We start from the raw sequence: 21,979 nt of genomic DNA, 5'->3' as shown, positions 1-21,979 counted from the left end.
CTGTAATAAATTCTGTGGGCTCAGGAGACTCTGCCATTTCCTCTTGGAGCCCTTCTGCCTCTTCCTCCTCTCTCGTGCTCTCCCACACGCCCAGAGCCCTGGCACCGCCTCCTGGCCCCGCTCTTTCAGGGTGCCTGGGGCGGAGGGGAAGGCAGTCAGCAAGACCCCCATCCTGACGAGGTAAGGGAATGCCTGGGGCCTTCTCCGTCTGCAGATGCACCGGGCCTGCGTTCTGCCCACTGGGAGGCTGGGAGGAGGGGCTCTGGGCAGGAGGTGGGTTGGGGGGCACAGACCTGGGGCAGTGCCGCACGGTTCTCCTGGGAACCAGCTGGGGAGAGCTTTGTCCCCATGGCCAGTGGAGAGCTAGAGACCCCCTCCTGGGGCCTGGAAATGAGAAACCAGCCCAGAAGTCCATTCCTGCAGCTACAGGGCCGCTGCGGGGCTGAGCAGGATGAGAAGGAGGACAGGGGGGCTGTCCTGGGCCTCTGCTCTGGGAAGGTAGGCTCATGGGCAGAGGGGATGGAGGGTCTCGGGGTGGACTCATGGGGCATGAAGGACAACCTGGTGCCGATGACTGGGTACCTGGCAGATGTCTCCGTGCCCTACGTGGCATCACTGCTTCCTCACCGCCCGCTGGTGTGACTGCCTCCGTCTAGGACAGTGGGATTTGAGGTACCCCCGGGGAGGAGGCAGAGCCGGACTCTACTCCAAGGCTCGGCTTATCCGTGTCGCCTCTACTGTATTCTTGAATAATCACAGATAAATGTGTTGTTAGTCCCATCAGAAAGGCCTGGGCCCCAGGATGAGGCAGGACTCTGCTGGGCCTCGAAGCCTTCCCTGGGTGGAGCATTGGGTTGTGAGGGGACAGGAACCGAGACGAGGGACACCACTGTGGGCATCTGTTCCCCATCACAGAGGAGGAAACCCGAGACACGGGGAGGGCCCGGCAGCCGGCAGGTGTGGAACCCCGTCCTCAACCTCCCAACCCCACAACCAGGCCTCCCCCTCAGCCTCCACTCCTTAACTCTGAACTCAAATTTTGTTCCAAACCATAAATCTCTTGAACTCCATTCAGGATTTTATTTCAAAGAAAACCAAAACTCTGTGTGCAGCTCTCTGGGCCTGGAGCACACGCTGCCCAAGGACTCTCTGTTCAGGACCCCTCAGCTCAACAGCCCTTCCCCTCCTCCTGGACCGCAGGCTGCTGAGCAGCTGGCTCTTGGCCACCTCCTCCAGGGGGGCCATCTGGGTGTGTCTTGGGCCCCACTGCACCCTCACTTCTGCACGGTCGGGCCCTCAGGGGTGTGCAGCTCCGTGCGGGGGTGACACCACAGAGGCGAACATTTCCTACTTCCCGAGATGCATGCTTGGAACTTAGTGCTTTTCACGTCTTACAAGGGCTCAGACCTCTGCCTTCTCACTCAGACCGCATCACAAGCCCTCCAGGGATGAAGAGCAGGAATTGTAGTACATTTTTCACAAAAGAGAAAGTGGAGATGAAGGAGGGAAAAATCCTTTGCCCGAGGCCCCTGGATATGAGCACCTTGAAGGCAGAGGCTGGACTCCCTCCGGATTTCTCTGTACTCGCACCCACCCAGGGCCTGGCAGAGAGCGGGCCTTGGGCAGAGGCATGTTGAATGGAGGAATGGTGTGGGAGAGGCAGAAGCAGAGGTGGGAGTGAAGTCATGTTTCCTAGTCCCAGGCCATTTTATTTTAGTTTTACTGAAGTCTAGTGGATTTACAATGTTGTGTTAGTTTCTGGTGTACAGCATAGTGATTCAGTTATACATACTTATTCCTTTATATTCTTTTCCATTAAAGGTTATTGCAAGCTATTGAACATAGTTCCCTCTGCTATACAGTAGGACCTTGTTGTTTATCTATTTTAAATATAGTAGTGTGTATCTGCAAATCTCAAACTCTCAATTTATCCCTTCCCTCCCCCTTCCCCACCAGTAACCGTAAGTTTGTTTTCTATGTCTGTGAGTCTGTTTCTCTTTTGTAAATAAGTTCATTTGTGTTCTTTTTTTAGAGTCCACATATAAGTGTGTATCTCCTATATTTTAAAACCAAAATGGTGTAACACTATAAAATATAGCTTGTTTTTATTATATATTCATGTATCAGCACATGTGCTAGATGGAACCATATGAAATTGTCAATATTTGAATTTCTTTACTGTCTGGACCTGGGTGGTCCAGCTTGGATCCCTACCATCTGTTTGCTATGCCGACTTCCACTGAGCAGGGGTCCTTCCCACCTACACCAGCCCACACAGGCTTTGTTTTCCTTGGAGTGATGGGTTCCACACCAGGGCAGAAGAATAGGCAGTTAGCTGTTGACATAGCATGCCTTCCAAGTCTCTCAATTCCTCACCCAGCCCCAGATACACTTTTCCACCCAAAGGATGCTCGAATCCCTGCCTTGGGCAGTGCTTTGTCAGCCCGCCAGGATAGTGGCTCCTTCTGGGCTGGCAGCCCATAGACCAGAGTCCCAATATGGGTTTTGCTTCTTAGAGCCCATCTCCTCATCGGTGCCCCACACACCACCTGGCACACAGCCCCCAGCCCACTCTGGCCCCTCCTGGTCCCAGCAACACTTAGATTTTCTCCCCAGCTCCCACTTGCCTTTCAGCATTGTCTTACCCACTCCCCCGGACTCCACTTCAGTGGTGCCCCAGAAACGTGTGTTAGTGGTGTGGCTCTGGGTCTTCGGCAGCACTAAGCAGGGCTTTGGGAACCAGCAGCTTACGCTTCTCCCCTCAGGTGAGAGTCACCCAACTCTGATTCCTAAGATTAGGTAGGCCCTATGGCCAATGCAGATACTGAACACCCAGAGATTCAGCCACACTGACTTGCCTCAGAGCCGGTCACAGCTAAGAAAAAGAAAGCATCTCACCTCCAAGAAGCAGGAACTTGAAAAAACCCCATGGTTCCCCTCAGAGGAAAACCCTCACCTGTCTTCCTGGAGGAGGATGGGGGCAGGACTGCTTCCATCCCCTGAGTAGCCATTCATCGATCTACCCTCCCATCCATCTGCCCTCCCACACACTGGCCCATCCATCTATCCACCCACCCATCCATTAATCCATCCACCCGCCCACACATCTACCCATCCAGTCAGCAAACATATTGTGAGCTCCTCCTGGGATGAGTAAGACAGTTTCTCACAAATGTGGGAGAAAACACATAATGACACAAAAACAGAAGTGAGTGATAACCATTTGCAGCAACATAGATGAACCTGGAAAATGTCATTCTAAGTGAAGCAAGCCAGAAAGAGAAAGAAAAATACCATGTGATATCACATGTATGTGGAATCTGAAAAAAAAAAAGACAAAGGAACTTATTTACAAAACAGAAACAGATTCACAGACATAGAAAACAAACTTATGGTTACTGGGGGAAAGGGGTAGGAAGGGATAAATTGGAAGTTGTAGGCTTGCGGATACTAACTACTATATGTAAAATATTTAAACAAGTTTATACTGTACAGCACAGGAACCATATTCCTGTAGCAACCTACAGTGAAGAAGAATATGAGAACGAATGTATGTATGTTCCTATGTGTCTGAATTATTGTGCTGGACACCAGAAATTGACACAACACTGTAAACTGACTGTACGTCAACACAAATATATTAAAATGTAAAAAAAAAATTCCAGTTTGAGATAGACGAAAAAACCCCAACAAAGAAGTGAGTGATGATGTAGAAAGAACTTCTGCATGTGAGATGTGAGTGCCTGTGTGTACACGTGTATGTGTTCCTAACTCATTTCAGATCAAGGGCAGAGATACTGGGGTGAGAGTGGATGTGGGGTGTTTCAGGAACTGCACACGCTGGGGGAAGAGGTGAGAGACAAGGCAGACTGAAAAGGAAGGCAGGTTGGGATCCTGAAGGACCTTGAGTGCTGTAAAGTTACAGCACAGTCTTAGCTGTGGAGAGGCATGACATGACTGATTTTTTTCCATCTTCTAGAGATTACTTTAAATGAGAATGATTTTTGGAGAGAACAGAAGCAGCAAGTCCACCTGGGAGACTTCCATTCCCCCAAATAAAGGATGATTTGGGACTAATCAGGTGGAGAGAGAGCCTTGAAGTTTTCCTTTCTTTTAATGTCTTTTGTCTAGTTTTGGTATTAGGGTAACGCTGGCCTCATAGAATAAGCTAGGAGGTGGTCTCTCTGATTCTGTCTCCTGGAAGATATTGCAGAGAATTGGTATCATTTTTCCCTTAAATGTTTGATAGACTTTATCAGTGACACCATCAGAGCCTGGCACTTTCTTTTCTGAAATGTTGTTCATCATTAATTCAGTTTTTCTACTAGATACAGGCCTTTTTAGATGGTCTGTTTCTTCTTATCTGAGTTTTGATAGATTGTGTCTTTCAGGAAATTGGTCCATTTCATCTAAGATACCAAATTTGTAGGGATAGAGTTGTTTATAATACTCCTTTATGACCCTTTTAATGACTATGAGACCAGTTATCCATCAGATATCCCAGTTTTATTTCTGATAGTAGAAATTTGTGTCTTCTCTCTTTTTTTCTTGGTTAGCTGACTAGAGGCTTGTCAGTCTAACTGATGTTTTCAAAGAACTAGATTTTGGTTTCATTGATTTTCTGTATTAATTTCCTGTTTTCAATTTCATGATTTCTCCTCTTACTTTTATTACTTATTTATTTTTCTTCTTGTGTTAGGATTATATTGCTCTTCTTTCTCTAGTTTCCCAAGGTGGAAGCTTAGATTATTAATTTTATATCTTTATTCTTCTTAATTATATTTTTTATTGTTAAAATTTTTTAAAAATTAATTGAAGTATAGTTGAGTTGCAATATTATATTGGTTTCAGTTGTACAACGTAGTGATTCAATATTTTTATAGATTATACTCCAGTTAAAGTTATTACAAAATAATGGTTATATTTCTCTGTGCTTTGCAATATATCCTTGCTGTGTATTTATTTATTTATTTATTTATTTATTTTAACATTTTTTATTGATTTATAATCATTTTGTTGTGTATTTATTTTATTCGTAGTAGTTTATGTCTCTTAATCCCAAAACCCTATCTTGCCCCTCCCCCACCTGTCTCCCCACTGGTAACCACTAGTTTGTTCTCTGTATTTGTGCATCTGTTTCTGTTTTGTAGTATTTGTTTATTTTATTTTTTAGATTCATCATCTAAGTGATAACACATAGTATTTGTCTTTCTCTATCTGATTTATTTCACTAAACATAATACTCTCTTGGTCCATCCAGGTTGTTGCAAATGGAAGAATTTCATTCATTTTATGAATGAGTAATTTTATGGCTGAGTAATATTCCATTACACACACACACACACACACACATACACACATACACACCCCATATGTTTTTTATCCACTCATCTGTTGATGGACACTTGGGTTGCTTTTACATCCTGACTATTATAAATAATGCTGCTATGAACATTGAGGTGCATTTACTTTTTGAATTAGTGTTTTTGGTTTTTTTGAATATGTACCCAGAAGGAATTATTGGATCATATAGTATTTCTGTTTTTAGCTTTTTGAGAATGATAGCCATTTTGACAGATATAAGGTGATATTTCATTGTGGTTTTGATTTGCATTTCTCTGATAATTAACAATGTTAGGCATTTTTTAATGTGCCTGTTGGCCATCTGTGTATCTCCTTTGGAAAAATGTCTATTCAGGTCTCCTGCCAATTTTTATTTTGAGTTCTTTGTTTTTTTGATATTGAATTGTACAAGCTGTTTATATATTTTGGATATTAACCCCTTATTTGTCATATCATTTGCAAATATTTTCTCCCATTCAGTAGGTTGTCTTTTCATTTTGTGAATGCTTTCCTTTTCTGTGAAAAGCCTTTAGGTTTAATTAGGTCCCATTTGTTTATTTTTGTTCTTATATCATTTGTCTTAGGAGACAGCTCTAAAAAAAATACCGCTACTATTTATGTCAAAGAGTGTTTTGCCTATGTTCTTCCCTAGGAGTTTTATGGTTTCAGTCTCACATTTAGGTCTTTAATCCATTTTGAGTTTATTTTTATATATGTTATGAAGAAATGTTCTAATCTCATTCTTTTACATGTAGCTGTCCAGTTTTTCCAGCACCACTTGTTGAAAAGTGTGTCTTTTCCCCATTGTATATTCTTGCCTCCTTTGCTGTAGATTCATTGACCATAAGTGCATCAGTTTATTTCTGGGCCTTTTATTCTGCTATGTTGATCTATGTATCTGTTTCTGTACCAGGACCATGCTGTTTTGATGATTGTAGCTTTGTAGTATAGTCTGAAGCAGGGAGCATGATACCTCCATCTCTATTCTTCTTTCTCAAGATTGCTTTGGCAATTCAGAGCCTTTTGTGGGTCCATGTACAGTTTAGGATTATTTGTTCTAGTTCTGTGAGTAATGTCATGGGTATTTTGATAGAGGTTGCATTATAGCTATAGATTTCTTTGGGCAATATGGACATTTTAACAATCTTAATTCTTCCAATCCAACAACATGGGATATCTTTCCATTGCTTTGTATCATTTTCAGATTCCTTCATCAGTGTTTTATAGTTTTCAGAATATAGGTCTTTCACCTTCTTGGTTAAGTTTATTCCTAGGTATTTTTTTATGTGATTGTAAATGAGATTATTTTCTTAATTTCTCTTTTTGATAGTTCATTATTAGTGTATTAATTTTATATCCTGCTCCCCTGCTGAAAGCATTTATTAGTTGTAATAGTTTTTGTGTGGAGACTTTAGGGTTCTCTATATAGAGTATCATATCATCTGCGAATAGTAACATTTTACCTCTTTCCTTCCAATTTGGATCTCTTTTATTTCTTTTTCTTGTGCGATTGCTGGGGCTAGGACTTCTAATCCTATGTTAAATGGAAGTGCCAAGAGTGGGCATCCTTGTATTGCTCCTGATTTTAGAGGAAAAGCTTTCAGCTTTTCACTGTTGAGTATGATGTTAGCTGTGGGTTTGTCGTAAATGGCCTTTTTTACGTTGAGTTGTGTTCCCTGTATACCAACTTTGATGAACGTTTTTACCATGTATGGATGTTGAATTTTGTCAAGTGCTTTTTCTATGTTTATTGAGATGATCATGTGATTTTTATCCTTTTGTTAACGTGGTGTACCACATCAATTTGTGATCAGTTTGTGAACTGTACTTGCATCCCTGAAATAATATGCCACTTGATCATGTTGTATGATTCTTTTTATATATTATTGAATTTGATTTGCTAAAATTTTATTGAGGATTTTTGCATCTATATTCATCAGAAATATTGGCTTGTAATTTTCTTTCTTTCTTTTTTGTAGTGTCTTTGTCTATTTTTGGTATCAGGGTAATGGTGGCCTCATGAAATGAATTTGGGAATATTCCATTCTCTTCAATTATTTGGAATAGTTTGAGAAGAATAGGTATTGGCTCTTCTTTTTGTGTTTGGTAGAACTTCTCTACCAAAAGCTGTCTAGCTCTGGACTTTTGTTTGCTGGGAATTTTTCAAAATTACAAACTCAGTTTCACTTCTAGTGATTGGTCTGTTCAGATTGTCTATTTCTTCCTGATTAGAAAGTTGTATGTTTCTAAAAATTTGTCCATTTCTTCTAGGTTGTCCAGTTTGTTGGCATATAACTATTCATAGTGTTCTCTCTCACTCTCTCTCTCTCTCTCTTTTTTTTTATATCTCTGTGATATTGGTTATTATTCCTCTTCTTTCATTTCTTATTTTGTTTTTTCAAGTTCTCTTTCTTTTTTTCTTGGTGAGCCTGGGTAAAGATTTGTCAATTTTGTTTATCTTTTCAAAGAAACTGTTCTTGGTTTCATTGATCTTTTCTATTGTTTTTTCATCTCTATTTTATTTATTTCGTCTCTGATTGTTATTATTTCCTTCCTTCCACTGATATGGGGTTTTGTGTTTTCTTCTTTTTCTAATTCTTTTAGATGGAAGGTTAGGTTTTTTTATTTGAGATTTTTCTCATTTCTTGTGTTAGGCCTGTATTACTATAAAGTTCCCTCTTAGAACTGATTTTTCTGCTTTCCATAGATTTTGGAAAACTGTGTTTCTGTTTTCATTTGTCTTGAGGTATTTTCTGATTTCCTCTTTGCTTTCTTCATTAACCCATTGGTTTTTTTAGTGGCATGTTGTTTAGTCTCCATGTGTTTATACTTTCCCCATTTTTCTTCCTGTAATGGATTCCTAGTTTCATACATTTGTGGTCAGGAAAAAAAAATGCCTGATATCATGTCTATCTTCTTAAATTTGTCAAGACTTATTTCACAGCCTAGTATGTGATCTATCCTGGAGAACATTCCATGTGTGCTTGAAAAGAACGTGTATTCTGCTGTTTTTGGATGTAATGTCCTATAGATATCTATTAAGTCCAACTGGTCTATTGTGTCATTTAAGACCACTGTTCCTTTATTTCTTTTCTGTCTGAATGATATGTCCATTGATGTAAGTGGGGTGTTAAAGTCTCCTTCTATTATATGGTATTGTTGCCAATTTCTCCCTTTATGTCTGTTAATATTTGCTTTATGTATTTTGTTGCTCCTTCCTGTATTGGGTACATACATGTTAATGAGTATAATATTATCTCCTTGTATTGATCCAATTATCATATAATGCCCTTCTTTGTCTTTTGTTATAGACTCTGTTTTAAGGTCTGTTTTGTCTGTTATGAGTATTGCTACTCCAGCTTTCTTGTTGTCTCCATTTGTATGAAATATTCTTTCCATCCCCTCACTTTCAGTCTCTGTGTGTCTTTAATTCTGAAGGGAGTCTCTTGTAAGTAGCTTATAGTCTTGTTTTCTATCCAATCAGCCATTCTGTGTCTTTTGATTGGAGGATTTAGTCCATTGACATTTAAAGTAATTATAAATAGGTTATGTACTTATTGTCATTTTATTACTTGTTTTCCAGTTGTTTTTGTAGTTCTTCCTGTTCTTTTCTTCTTTTAGTTTCTTCCCTTATAGTTTGATGATTTTGTTTAGTGGTATGCTTATGTTCCTTACTCTCTTGTTTTTGTGTATCTATTGTAGGTTTCTGATTTGTGGTTACCATGCAGTTCATATATGTTGACCTGTAACATATCTGTTTGAAACAGGTAGTCCTTTAAGTTCAAACACCTTCCAAAAGGTCTACACTTTTTTACTCCCTTCCCCTACACTTTGTGATTTTGATGTCATATTTTATATCTTCATGTTTATCCCTTTACTGATTCTCGTAGTTATAGTTGACCTTATAATTTTTTATCTTTTAATCTTTGTACCAGCTTATTTAAGTGGTTGATCCTCAGCCTTTACTATATATTTGCCTTTACTAGTGGGATTTTTTTTCCTTTCCCATAGATACTTCTTGTTAAGCCTTTTCTACTTTGGGAAGACCTTTTAACATTTCTTTTAGGGTCAATTTAGTATTGATGAACTCCTTTCGTTTTGCTTGTCTGAGAAGTTACTTATCTCTTTTTCAACTCTAAGTAACAGTCTTGCCAGGAAGAGAATCCTAGGTTTCAGGTTTTTCCCTTTCAGCATTTTAAATATATCATGTCACTTCCCTCTGGCCTATAATATTTCTGCAGAAAAACCAGATGACAGTTTAATGGGGTTCCTGTGTACATAAATCTGTATTTTTCTCTTGCTGCCTCTAGAATTCTCTCTTTAACTTTTGACATTTTAATTATGGTGTGTCTTGGTGTAGGTCTGTTTGGTTTTATTTTGTTTGGAGCCCTCTCTGTTTTCTGCACCTGGATATCTGTCTCCTTCTTCAGGCTTGGGACATTTTCAACCTGAATTTTCAAAATTTTATTAAATACATTTTTTTTACCCCCTTCTCTCTCTTCTCCTTTTGGGATCCTATGATGCGAATGTTAGTACATTCGATGTTATCCCAAAGATTCCTTAAACTGTTTTTATTTTTTAAATTTGTTTTTATTTTTGCTGTTTTGTTTGGGTGATTTCCATTATTCTATCCTCCAGATCACTTATGCATTTTTCTGTATCATCTAGTCTACTATTCACTCCTTCTACTAGGTTTTTCATTTCAGTTCTTGTATTCTTCCGTTCTGACTTGTTCTTTTTAATATTTTCTAGTTCCTTGTTAAAATTTTCTCTGCCTTCATCTATTCTTTTCCCTAATTCAGTTAGCATTCTTATTACTAATGTTTTGAACTCTGTATCCGGTAAACTGTTTATTTCTGTTTCATTGGTTGTTTTTTTGTTGCGGGGGGATTCCTTTGCTCTTTCTTTTCCTTTATTTAAAAAATAACTTTTTAAGATATAGGTGTAGTAAAGATTAAACCCAGGATCTTGTGCCTGCTAAACACACTCCCTACCACCAAGCTATACCTACACCCCTTTTTAAAACTTTATTTTATTTTCTCTTGCTCTTTCAGTTGAGACAAAATCTTCTCTCTTCTCACTTTAATTATCTTTCTCTGTCTTTACAAATTTAAGTAAAATTGTTACCTATGGTGGTCTTGAAGGGGTCTCCTTATGTGGCAATGTCCCTATAGAGTCTGCATGTGCCTAGTAGCTTTGGTGGAGAGACTGGATTTGATATGAACACAAGTCACGTCTTTCCTCAGGGTGTGGTGGCAGCTATCGCCTTGGTGGGAGGTGGGACTAGAGATGGAGGGGCTAGAGCCAGACCCAGCTTTGAGTTGGGGGGCTTTCCTCTCAGTGGCCATCACTGCCCTACTAGGGACAGGGCCAGGTCCTAAGTTGTTGATGCAGAAGCCCTGAGGTTTGGGTCCAAACTGGCTCAGTTCCCTTTATGCTGTGCTCTTCCCCCTCCCAGTACCAGCCCCCTTGCTCCAGATGGGAGCAGTGCTGGAGCAAGAGAGGTTGGTGTGGGTATTCAGCACGGGTCTGGCATGAAGTGTAGTAATCTGACCACTGTCAGAGATCTGGACTTTCTCTGATGTCCCATCTGTGTAATTGCCAGTAATAACTGCCCCCTTCCTGCTCAGCTTGGACTAGGGTGTGGACTAGGGCACATGCCAGGGTGGTCCTGGGAAACCAGTCAGCCAGCTCTGTGGTTTCATTCCTCCCTCTCTGCCCAGCCTCAGGAGCAAGTGTTTGTGTGGTCCTCACAAGCAGTGTCCAGGCTTCCCACAGCCCTCCCGTTAGTTCCACTGGCCCTGTAACTGGCCAAGGGGGCTCATTTTCCCTTTGTCAGACCCCAGGGCTGGGATGCCCAAAATGGGGCTCAAACCACTCACTCTCAGCAAGGGTCTCCACCCATGTAATCTCCCTTTTTCTCTGAGTCCTGTCCCAGGGGCACAGGTCCTGACCTGACCACTTCTCTTCCCTTTCTATCTGATTCTGCAGTTATCTTTCTTATAGCCTTGGTTTTACAGGAGTCTTTCTGTTAGGCTCCAGTTCATTTTCAGTGAAAATTGTTCCACATGTAGATGTATTTTTGATATGTTCATGGAGGTAGGTGAATTCTGAGTCCTCCCAGTCTGCCATCTTGATTTGAATCCCCTTATTTAAAAATAGTCTTCCAGTGTTATAAATTTCCTTCTAAGCACTAATTTCACTGCACCCCACAAGTTTTGGTAAGTTGTATTTTCATTTAGTTGAAAACATTTAAAAATCTTTCTTGAGTCTTCTTTGACACACATGCTATTTGTAAGTGTGTTTCTTAATCTCCAAATATTTGGGGATTTTCTAGCTATTTTGATTTCCAGTGTAATTTCATCATGGTCTGAAAGCACAGATTGCATGATTTTTATTTTTAAAATTGTTCAGATGTGTTTATGGCCCAGAAAGTGGTCTATCTTGGTAAATGTTCCATGTGAACTTGAGAAGAAGGTATATTCTCCTGTTGTTGGATGAAGTATTCTATGAATGTCAATTGGATCCAGTTGACTAATGGTGCTATTGAGTTCAACGATGTCCTTGCTGATTTTAGGCCTGGCATATATGTCAAATACTGATACAGGGATGTTAAAGTCTCCGACTGTAATTGTGGATTTATTTTTTTCTGCTTGTAGGTCTGCCAGTTTTTGCCATATGTATTTTGATGCTGTGTTGTTAGGTTAAGAAATGTTATGTTCTCTTTGGGAATCAGTCCCTTTATTATTTTGTAATAATGGTCCTCATAATTTTTCTTGTCCTAAAGTCTGCTCTGCCTGATATTAGTATAGCTACTCCTCCTTTCTTTTAACTAGAATAAACATGATATATTTCCTGAATCTCTTTATTTGTAATCTATCTGTGTCTTTATATTTCAGGTGAGTATCTTGTAAACAACATAGTTGGGAGACTCAAGTTTTTAAGGGATGAATTCTTCAGATCCTAGTGATCATTTGATATAAGGATAATAAGATGACTCAGGCATTTTCTTCAACAGCTGCTAGTTTTTATTCATTGAGATAAAGAACATAGGGGAAAGAACAGATTTGAGGTCAGAGGAGATGAGTTGCTGTGGTCATGTTGAGTTTGATGTGCCCATGGCCTGTCTGCTGGAGATATCCAGAGAATAGGGCCTTGGCAGATCTGGAGTTCAGGATAGCGATGAGGGTTGGAGACACTGGTTTCAGACTCAGAATTGCTTTGATCCTGGGAGTGGCCCTGGGAGGTGGTGTGAATGCTCAAGAAGGGTGTGCAGGCTGAAAGGGAGTAGAATGAGGGCCACCAGAACAATGAGAATTCTTTGGTTTCAACAGAGTCCAGGTAGCTTAGCTCAAATAACAAAATGAAAAAAGGCAGAGACAGAATTTCTGTCTTTTGTCTACTTCCCTCCTGGCCTGCCAACATTATTCTCTCATACCAGCTATTTTTTTTTTAAGACACTAGGACCATAGCCCCTGGCAGTTCTGGAATCATATTTCAAAACTTCGCAACTTCAGAAAAAAGCCGACCCCCAGCTCCAATTTCGAACATTCCAGGGAAAGCCTGTGATTAGCCCCTGCTTGAATCACATGCTGTCTCTGAGGTACCATGATTCAAGGTCACTATCAGGAACATTTTGAACAAAGGGAGGAGAATTTCTCTCAAAGGAAATAGGGGGAGGCACATCAGGCAGACAAAAAGGACCAGCATCTCCCTCAGACACCAAGAGGCCAAGGGGAGGGAAAGGGTCCTGGGAGGAGGTTGAGAGGACCCCCCAGGAGCAAAGGAAAGGCAGGGAAGTGAAATCCTGCAGGAGCCAAGAGGGTGTAGTCAGGGAAGAGGCATGGCTGGAAAGGTCTTAGCATTGACTTGAGTCACTTTGGCCCTGAAGTGCAGTGTTTGTGGGGACATGCATGTGACCCAAGGCTTGGGAAGGCATGAAGGGTAAAAGAGTGGAGGCAACATGATGGGGCAACTCCTTCAAGAGGCTCGGCTGAGGAGCAGAGCGGTATATAGCAATATATACAATATATAGCATATACAATATAGAGCAATAGCTGGAGCAGGTCATGAGGCCAAGAAAGTTCATTTTAGTATAGACAAAACTTGCATCTTCAGAAAAACTTTGGAAAAAAGGCCAGAAGAGTGAGAATGAAGGAAGATGTGAGAGTGAGGGGCAGTTGTATTAGCTACCTATTGCTGCATAAGAAAGTATCCAAAAGTTTGCAGCTTCAAATATTTACTTTCTCAGATGATTTCTGAAATCCAAGAGCATCTTAGCTGGGCAGTTCTGGACCAGGAAGCCCATGAGCTTAGTGTTTGTTTTCTGGAGATGCTATAACAAAATGCCACCAGCTAGGCAGCTTAAATAACTGACATTTATGTTCTCACAATTCTGGAGCTGGAAGTCTGAGGCCAAGTAGGGCTGAGTTTTCCCAAAGCCCCTCTCCTTGACTTGCAGACACTCACCTTCTTGCTACTCTGTCCTCGTATGGTCAGTCCTCCGCACGCACACCTCTGATACCTCTTCCTCTTCTTACAGGGACATCAGTCGTGTGGGGTTATGCCCCATCCTAACAATACCAATTTAACTTCATCAGCTCTTAAAAGCCTCATCTTCAAATGCAGTCCCATCTGAGGTCAGGGGTGGTTAGGGCTTCAACATATGAACTTGGAGGGGACACAGTTCAGCCATAACAAGGACATTGGCTGGAGCTCTGGTCATCTGAAGCTCTGATCGGGGCTGAAGCACCTGCTTCCAAGATCACTGGCTCTTGACTAGAGACCTCACTTCCTTATCACTTGGGTCGCTCCTTGGGGCTGCTTGAGTGTCCTCATGACATGACAGCAAGTTTCCCCAGGCTGAGTGATGTTGGAGAGAGAGAGGAGGAAACCACACGGCCTTTTATGAGCCAGTCTTGGAAGCTACACTCCATCACTTCCACCTCATCCTATTTGTTAGAAGGAAACCACTAAGTCCACACCCCAGGTGGGGAGAATGAGACGCAGTCTTTACAAGGGAGGAGTCCACAAAGAATTTGTGGATGTATATTAATCAACACGGTAATTGATAAAACAAAGGCCCTGGTGGAGGAGGCCAGAGAGGGCAGGGCTGGAAGCAGAGGGTGACTTCTCTCTTTTTTCAGTGACACAGATCAAGGTGTTCTGCAGAGTGAGTAGTGGGAGGGAGCTTTGAAATAGGGTTTTTTTTTTTAAATTTTTGCAGAAAGAGCCGACTAGGGCCCACTCTAGGGGTCCTCGGGCATTTCTAAAGTCCCAGGGGAGGTGCCGGCCATGAAACTGCCCTGGCCCTTGCCGTCAGGGTGGTGTGACCCATTCCTGGTGGGCTCAGCTCAGGGCTGGGACTTTCTTGCAGGAGCCAGCAGCATTCACGAGACCGTGGTGGGCCAGACAGTGGTGGACCAGAGGGGTCCACATAGCATGGCGCTTACTATGCTTTAGTTTTGTATTCCATTTAGGGTGATTACAAAACCACTTTGTTCCAAAAAAGATTTAAGGCAGCTTCCAGGCTGGTTGGGATAGAAATAAAGCTAGGATGCCTGGCTGAGAGACTGGGGAGAAACAAAAGGGCTGAGAAGTCATGATAAAATGAAGGAACAGCTGTTTCTGAGTGGGGGTGGGCGACTAGTGCTAGTCTGGGGTGGGGATGGAGAGCTGGAAGACTTTGCTTCTGAAATGGAGAGGTTCTGGGACATGGGATGACCAGCGCCAGTCATGTGGGAGTGGAGGTTAGTGGAATCTGGGATCAGGGGAGTGGGAGTCCAGAACATGTGTCAGGTCATCCGCCAGGGAGGGCAGGACTGGCAGGGGCACCTGTGAGGCAGATCTTGGTGTCTGGAGACTGATGAACATGGAGGTCAGTGCCACGCATGAGGCAGTAGAAGGTCTGAGGTTTCTACCTGGGATAGAGAAGTGAGGGGCCAGAGCAACGCTGGGGAGCTGGGGAGGGGGCATGCCCACCCATCACCTCACTGGGTTACGTGAGGTGGGGACATGGACCAGCCCCCCTTGAAAGAGCTGTAGCCTCAGACCTTAAAAGGGAATCTCAATCTGATTACTGCCTTTTACACTGTAGGCACTCAACAAACACTGGGAGGTGTAGGTTGTCATGAATGTAAAAATGCCCAGGCACTAAATAAAAATTGAAATAAAATGTTTCTTTGTTTGACAGAAGAGTGGCCAAAGACTCTTTGTCCCACTCAGTGTGGACCCTTCACATCCTTTGCCCTTTGCCCCTCTGCCTTTGCTAAAGTCACAGCGTCCCTAGAGAACACCTGTCTTTGCTTCCACTGTGAATTCTTACTCATCTGGAAAAAGCATCAAGAAAGGACATCCTCTCCAAGGGCTCCATTCTCTGTTTCACTGAACAAATATTTCCTGGGTCATTCCCGGGGGCAGTTCTGCATTAGACACAGGGAGCAGGGGGTGAACAAAACCAGCAGTGGGTACCTGCCTCACGCTGCACCCCGCACGGAGGGGCAAGGCTGGGCTCCTCCTTTGGATCAAGGCGGTGACCTTCCTCCTCCACCGGCTGGCGTGACAATCTACACCTCCACCTCTGCGCTCCCAGAGCCCCCGGGAGACAGCCAGGTGCGGGGCACAGGATTGAAAGGAGGCAGAGCCAGGTGGGATTGCCAGCTATGCTGCTGGTTAACAGACCACCTCTTCTTTGTTGAGCCCACGTATGAAATTGGGGATACCTGTGTTTGGGGTGTGCTGTGAGGTTTAGACAGTGTTTGCTGTGTCTGTGTTTACGCCGTCTGCTTCCCTCCACACTCCCTATGGTGTGTGGTGATGGCTGGTTTTCACAGATGTCTGACCAGATACAGTTTGACTTGTGGGTGACGGGGACAGTGTTTTAAACCTGTTCAGAACCACCCTACTCCCTGTGTTGAGCCCAATGCTGAGTGTAAAATAGATGAGATGGGGCAGGAGGAAGCGAGGGTGTCCGGGCAGCCTCTTCCGCTTGGGTGGGATGGGATGATGACTCATCTGTCCATTTTGTCAAGTCATTTCTTGGCCCCATGCCAGGCACTCAGGGGCACGCCTCTGGACACGGGTGGCCCCGCTCCTCCAGGGTCCCACATCCAGAGCCACGAGGACTGACATTCTGCTTTCTTTCCGCACACAGGCTGTGAGCAACGGCTGCCCCAGGATGTCGGGCATACGACTGGTAAGACTTGCATCTCCTCCGTCTAGGGGTTCTTGGTGGGGCTTGCCAAGGGCTGAGTCAGATCACCCCCAGGGAAAGAAGGGAGAGAGAACACACGTGGTCTAAACATGCAGGTTGCATGGGCCTTGGAGAACAAAATCACAACCACTGGAACGTGGCACCGCTTTGGAAGTATGAGGAGATTTTGGAGCAAAGCCAGGTTTATTTCACAAAGGAATTCACCTGTGAGATGCATTACTTCCAACGGTCCCGCTGGGAATGTGACGGAATTGTGACCAACTTCAAGCAGAGTTTGGAAAGATATCTCCTGTGTGCATGTGACTCTCGAGTACAACTGCAGGCCCGTTCTGTCTTCTACGATCGCAAGTTCCTTGAGAGGAGGATGATCGTGGCCACTAGAACAGTTTAAGTTACACATGTGGTTCGCATTGTGTATTTCCATTGGGCAGCATCGGCCTAGAACACACGGAAGATGTACAGACTGAACATGGCATACAGTGTCCTTCGGTAGCAGCTGAGGAGATGGAAAGAGTGGGCTTGCCCCACCCTTCAGGGGAGAGGGAGGGTGCTCCCCAAGAACCACATGGACTAAGAGCTGGGAAGGGGTGAGTTCCCAGGTAAAAACTGAAGACTTTTGCAGAAGATAAAAGATCCTGCATTGCCAACATATTGTTTCAACCAAATTTTCTCCCATTTCACCTCTGGGAACCCCATCACATGTGTGTAACTACACAGGATCTGACTTAGGGATGAACATGCAGATAGACCTTGCTCCTGCCGGAATCAACAGCTCCTCCACTCCACCTAATGGGCCAGTGAAGGAACCCAGACCCTGGTCCTGCCACACATTCTGAGCCATCCCAGGGCCCCAGGTGGAGCATGACCTTTAGTCACTTTAATGAAACCCCACTTTTATTTCCAAGTGAAAACTATAGATATTTATATACCTGTGTGCAGAGGGGCTGGGAATCTTCAATGGGTGAGACTGGGTTGAAATCCTTTGAAATGCAAAGTACCTCTCTTGATTGACACAGTCCCCGATTCATGAAGCCATAAACATTCATAGATCTTGATGGCAGATGTACCGTTCCTTATCTTCAGTGGTGGGGGGTGCATTCCTGGGAAAAATAGGGTCCTTGGCACCAGCAGTAACCATGGCACCTGTCCCTACAGAAGGGAGAGGTTCTGTGAGTCTTCTGATGGACCGTCTCTGGAGTTTAGCCTGGAGGCTCCTGCTGGAGATTCCTTCAAGGCCCATGTGAAACCCCATTTATCTAAGTAAATGCAGCACAGAGCCATCTGTAGACCCATCTCTTCTCCTAAGGCAAGAGAATGACATGGTGGGTGGGTACGTTGGATGGGGACACGCCGCCCACTTCCTTGAGTGGCCAGAAAAGCCGGCCTATCTCGGGAGATGGAAGATCAGGTGCCCCGGAAGTGGATTCTTCATGGCTTCAGGCCTTTGAGTTTCCTCTTAGAAATTTCTGTCTCAGGCTGCGGCAGGAGCCTTTCTACATCATGGACAAATACATAGATCTCTCTGCTTTCTGTGACGCATTCTCTAGCTCATGAATCTCAACATAGACTTTTACTTTCTTTGCAGCTGATAGCTTCTGCTTTCTCTCTTCTTGTTCATTTTTTCCCTGATTCAGCTGCTTCCACGCAGTCATTTTTTTGCTGCCAATAGGCTTCACGAAGAAGCTCTGTTTTCTGCTACTTGGCTTCTCATTTCTTTCCTAGTAGAGCTTTGGCTAAATGGAAGGAATGAATATTCCAGCTCTTTTGTTTATTCTTCCAGCTCAAGTTGGGCTGACCCCTTTGCATTCAGTTTGGATTGGAAATGGTCTCTCTGTCTTTTTCACTTCTGGTTAATACCATCTCCTGTGAGACGCCCATCACCTGTCTTGACTTTTAATCTTCCCACTTTGCTGATTTGCCAGCTGTTTCAGCAGCAGGCTGTAATTTTCACACTGGAACTTTATCCTTGTCGTGGGAAAGCTCCAGGTCCCTGAGGTTCCTGGCGTGATTTAATTAGTTCACTGAGCCCAGTATGTTGCTCACGCTGGTCTTTTGCATCCTGTAACAGCTCTTTCTTGCTGTTCTTTTTAATTCAGCTTTTATTTGTATGAAGCTGTTATAGGTGTTGCCAGAACATGGCCGCCATACCCCTGTTTACTGAATTGAGACTCAAGGACAGAGTTTTGGATGATGTAGAAAAGGCAGCTTCATTTTTTTGCCAGGCAAAGGAGGTCACAGTTAGCTACTGCCTCTAAGACTGTGAGCCTACTGGGGAGAGAAGGCAGTAGGTTTTATAGTAAAAGTTCAAGAGTTCAAGGGGCAGAGCTAGTTTCCACAGAGCTCACACACAGGGTAACAAATTGTTGCAAAATTGTTATTGTTTTTGCAGATGTAGTGGTCCCCTTCCCTCTGCTGGGTATGAAGCTCACCTCCAGCTTCAGGGCTCTTTTAATGTTCTTGTACCTGGAACACAGGAAGCCTAGGTAGGGGTTCTGTAGAAAAGAGCTTGAGAGAAAAACATGTGCAGTTTAAAGTCAGGTTGATAAATACTTTTATCCTTTTAAGCAGGCTGAGGCCTGGGACCTCCTGCTGCAGGCTGAGGCCAGCAGCTCGAACAACAGGATACGAGGAAAGCACAAGGGGTCAAAAACAGCTGCAGACATGCCCAGTTGAGGATAGTTAAGAACAACAAGGTGCACAAAACACCCAACTGCCATTTCTTAGGTATCAGGTCAAGAGCAGGGCACTAGGGGCAAGAGCAGGGCACCACTGAGCATGATCCTTGCATGCAACACCACGAGGGGGTTGGGGGATCACCTACGCCTCCCTCCTCTCTAGCCTAACCCTGGTCAGCAAGAGCATGAGAAAAACCCTTTAAACCATTATACAGTTAGGCAGTAACAAACAACATTGGACATGTCAGATGGTCACTGATGACAGCAGGGTCCTGCTCAGTTACATGGACATGTAGTTTAAAGACTCATCCCCCACTTTCTCTTCCACAGAGGTGACCACCATCCACCCTTCTTGTTAATTCTTTGATATTTCCCTCTGTGCCTCTAAAGAACACGTGTACAGTGCTCCTTGAGTTTTTGGTTTCAGGCATCATCTATTACTGCCTCTCCACAAGGTGAGAAAGGCCTTAACTCCTTGCTCCTAACCCCCCACCTGCAGCACTCATACTATCTGTCTCTCCATCCTCCCAAAGTTGTTAAATCCTGGCTTTCGTCAGATCCACATACGGAGTTTACTTATGTTACCTAAGAAGATGCTCCTCTCGCCCGAGCCATGCATCTACTCCAGGTGCTGTGCTTCCGTTTTGCTAGACTTTGTAATGGTCTTTCCCCCCATCTGCTTTGTTTTCTATGTATTTAACCACGACGTAACCCCCCAGCTTTCTCCCAGATATGTCAGTCTCCTTTCAAAACTTCCTGATTCATCTGGAAGTTCAATCAACTTCACCCTCAGGAAGAAATCTCTCCCAGAGTTGCTGACTGGCACCTCCTACTTCTGAAGCACGTACCTTGGAATATCTTGGAATCTCCTTCACAACCACCCTGAGTGATCCTTGTGCCTTTCCTTTGCACTGAATCTCTTTTCCTGGACCCAAGGTTTGTCTTTCTTTTGATTTGCCCCTTGTTTTGATCGAGCACAACCTGTAATAGCTTCCTGAGAAATGATACAAATGAGGTGAATGTTTTCAACATCGTCCATGCCTAAAAATATTTTTATTCACATTGGAACATCAGCTGGACATAGGATTCCATACTGGATATAATTCTACATGAAAACTGTGAAGACATGTACTCCACATTGTCTTCTGCTTTCCAGCGTTGCTGGTAAGAAATCCAACACCACTCTAATTCTTCAGCCTTTGTATAACTCATTTTTTCTCTCTGAAAGCTTTTATGATCTTTTCTTGGTCCCAAGTATTTTGAAACTTCATGATTGTGGGTGTTGGTGTGATCCAAAAGGCTTATCAGAAAATATTACATCTTCAAAAATGTTTGTTACCTTTATACTGGAATGATAATTTGGCTAGGTGAAAAGTTGGGGGATTTTTTTTCTTTTTTATTGTGGTTAAAAAACACAGAACATTAAATGTACCATCTTAACCATTTTTAAGCATCCAGTTCAATATTATGAAGTATGTTCACATTGTTGTGCAACAGATGTGAGAACATTTTCATCTTGCAAACTTGAAACTCTATACTCATTAAACACTATGTTCCCTCCCTCCTCCTCCAGCCCCTGAAACCACCTTTCCACTTTCTGTTTCTATGATTTTTACTTTTTTATATAATGGACATGAGTGGAGTCATACAGTATTGGTCCTTCTGTGATTGGCTTCTCTTGCTTAACATAATGTCCTTGAGGTCCATCCACATTGTAGCTGTGACAGGATTTCGTTCTTTTTTAAGGCTGCATAAAACTCTGTTGTGTGTAGTGCTCACTGTACTATGCCATTTTATGTAAGGCACTTGAACATGATTTGTTGATTCTTTGATGTTTCCCTCTGTATCTCTAAAAACTTAGCTCCTCACTTCTAAACTCCACCTGCATGGATTTTGGTATCTGCAGGGGCTCCTGGAACCAATCCCCCAAATATACTGAGAGAGGACTGTATATACTATATTTTTGTTTATTGGATTCATCTGCCAATGGACATTTGGGTTACTTTCCCTTCTTGGCTATGGTGCATAATAATGCAATGAACATGGGAGTACAAATATGTCTTTGAGATCCTTCTTTTAATTTCTTTGGATATATATCCAGAAGTGGGATCATATGGTAAGTCTATTTTTAATTTTTTGAGGAATCATACTGTTTTCCCCAGTGATTGCACCATTTTACATTACCACCAACAGTGTACAAGTTTCCAGTTTCTCTACATTCTTACCAGCACTTGTTGTTTTCTATTCTTTGGACAGTGGCCATCCTAATAGCTGTATTTCTCTTTTCTTGAGACCTTTGTGGGAGTTGTTCAGCCCTCGTGTATGATTTGAATTTGTTCTAATTTTTTTCCTTAAAAGCAGACTCACCTTTTTGTCTGCCTACCCACTCCCAAATGTTTCTTTACTTTTGAAGTTCAATAACCTTTACTAGTATATGTCCTAGAGTTGATTTTTCTTTGTCATTACTTCCTGGCACCTGGTGTGCCTTCAGTCCATAGATTCAAGGCTTCATTAATTTCTGGAAAGTTTTCTCGAATTATATCGTTAAATAATTTTTCTGCTTTTTTTCCCCCTAGTTTTCTTCTTTGGGCACTTTGATTATTTGTATTTTTCCCTGTCTTCCATATCTATCCCTTTCTTCCTAATCTTGACCTTTTGCCCACTTTTCTCCTGTTTTCTATGATCTTTACCATGATTTAGCAGCATTTACTACCCTCTCACTGTTTCCAGTTTTGCTTTTATTTCTGGT

General features: G+C 42.9%; 1 protein-coding gene across 1 annotated transcript in view; it reads left to right on the top strand.

Moving 5' to 3' along the window:
- The first annotated feature begins 348 nt into the window (after positions 1–348).
- The window catches only part of MYO7B (myosin VIIB), an 85,576-nt gene continuing 63,945 nt past the window's right edge, over positions 349–21,979 (top strand). The window contains exon 1 of the mRNA XM_072962063.1: positions 349–498. Coding sequence (XP_072818164.1) covers positions 349–498 — 150 coding nt within the window. The remainder of the gene's footprint in view (positions 499–21,979) is intronic.

The sequence above is a fragment of the Vicugna pacos genome, chromosome 5, assembly GCF_048564905.1.
Source record: "Vicugna pacos chromosome 5, VicPac4, whole genome shotgun sequence".
In the NCBI taxonomy this organism is placed as follows: domain Eukaryota; kingdom Metazoa; phylum Chordata; class Mammalia; order Artiodactyla; family Camelidae; genus Vicugna; species Vicugna pacos.
This window is presented reverse-complemented; position numbering and strand designations above follow the sequence as displayed.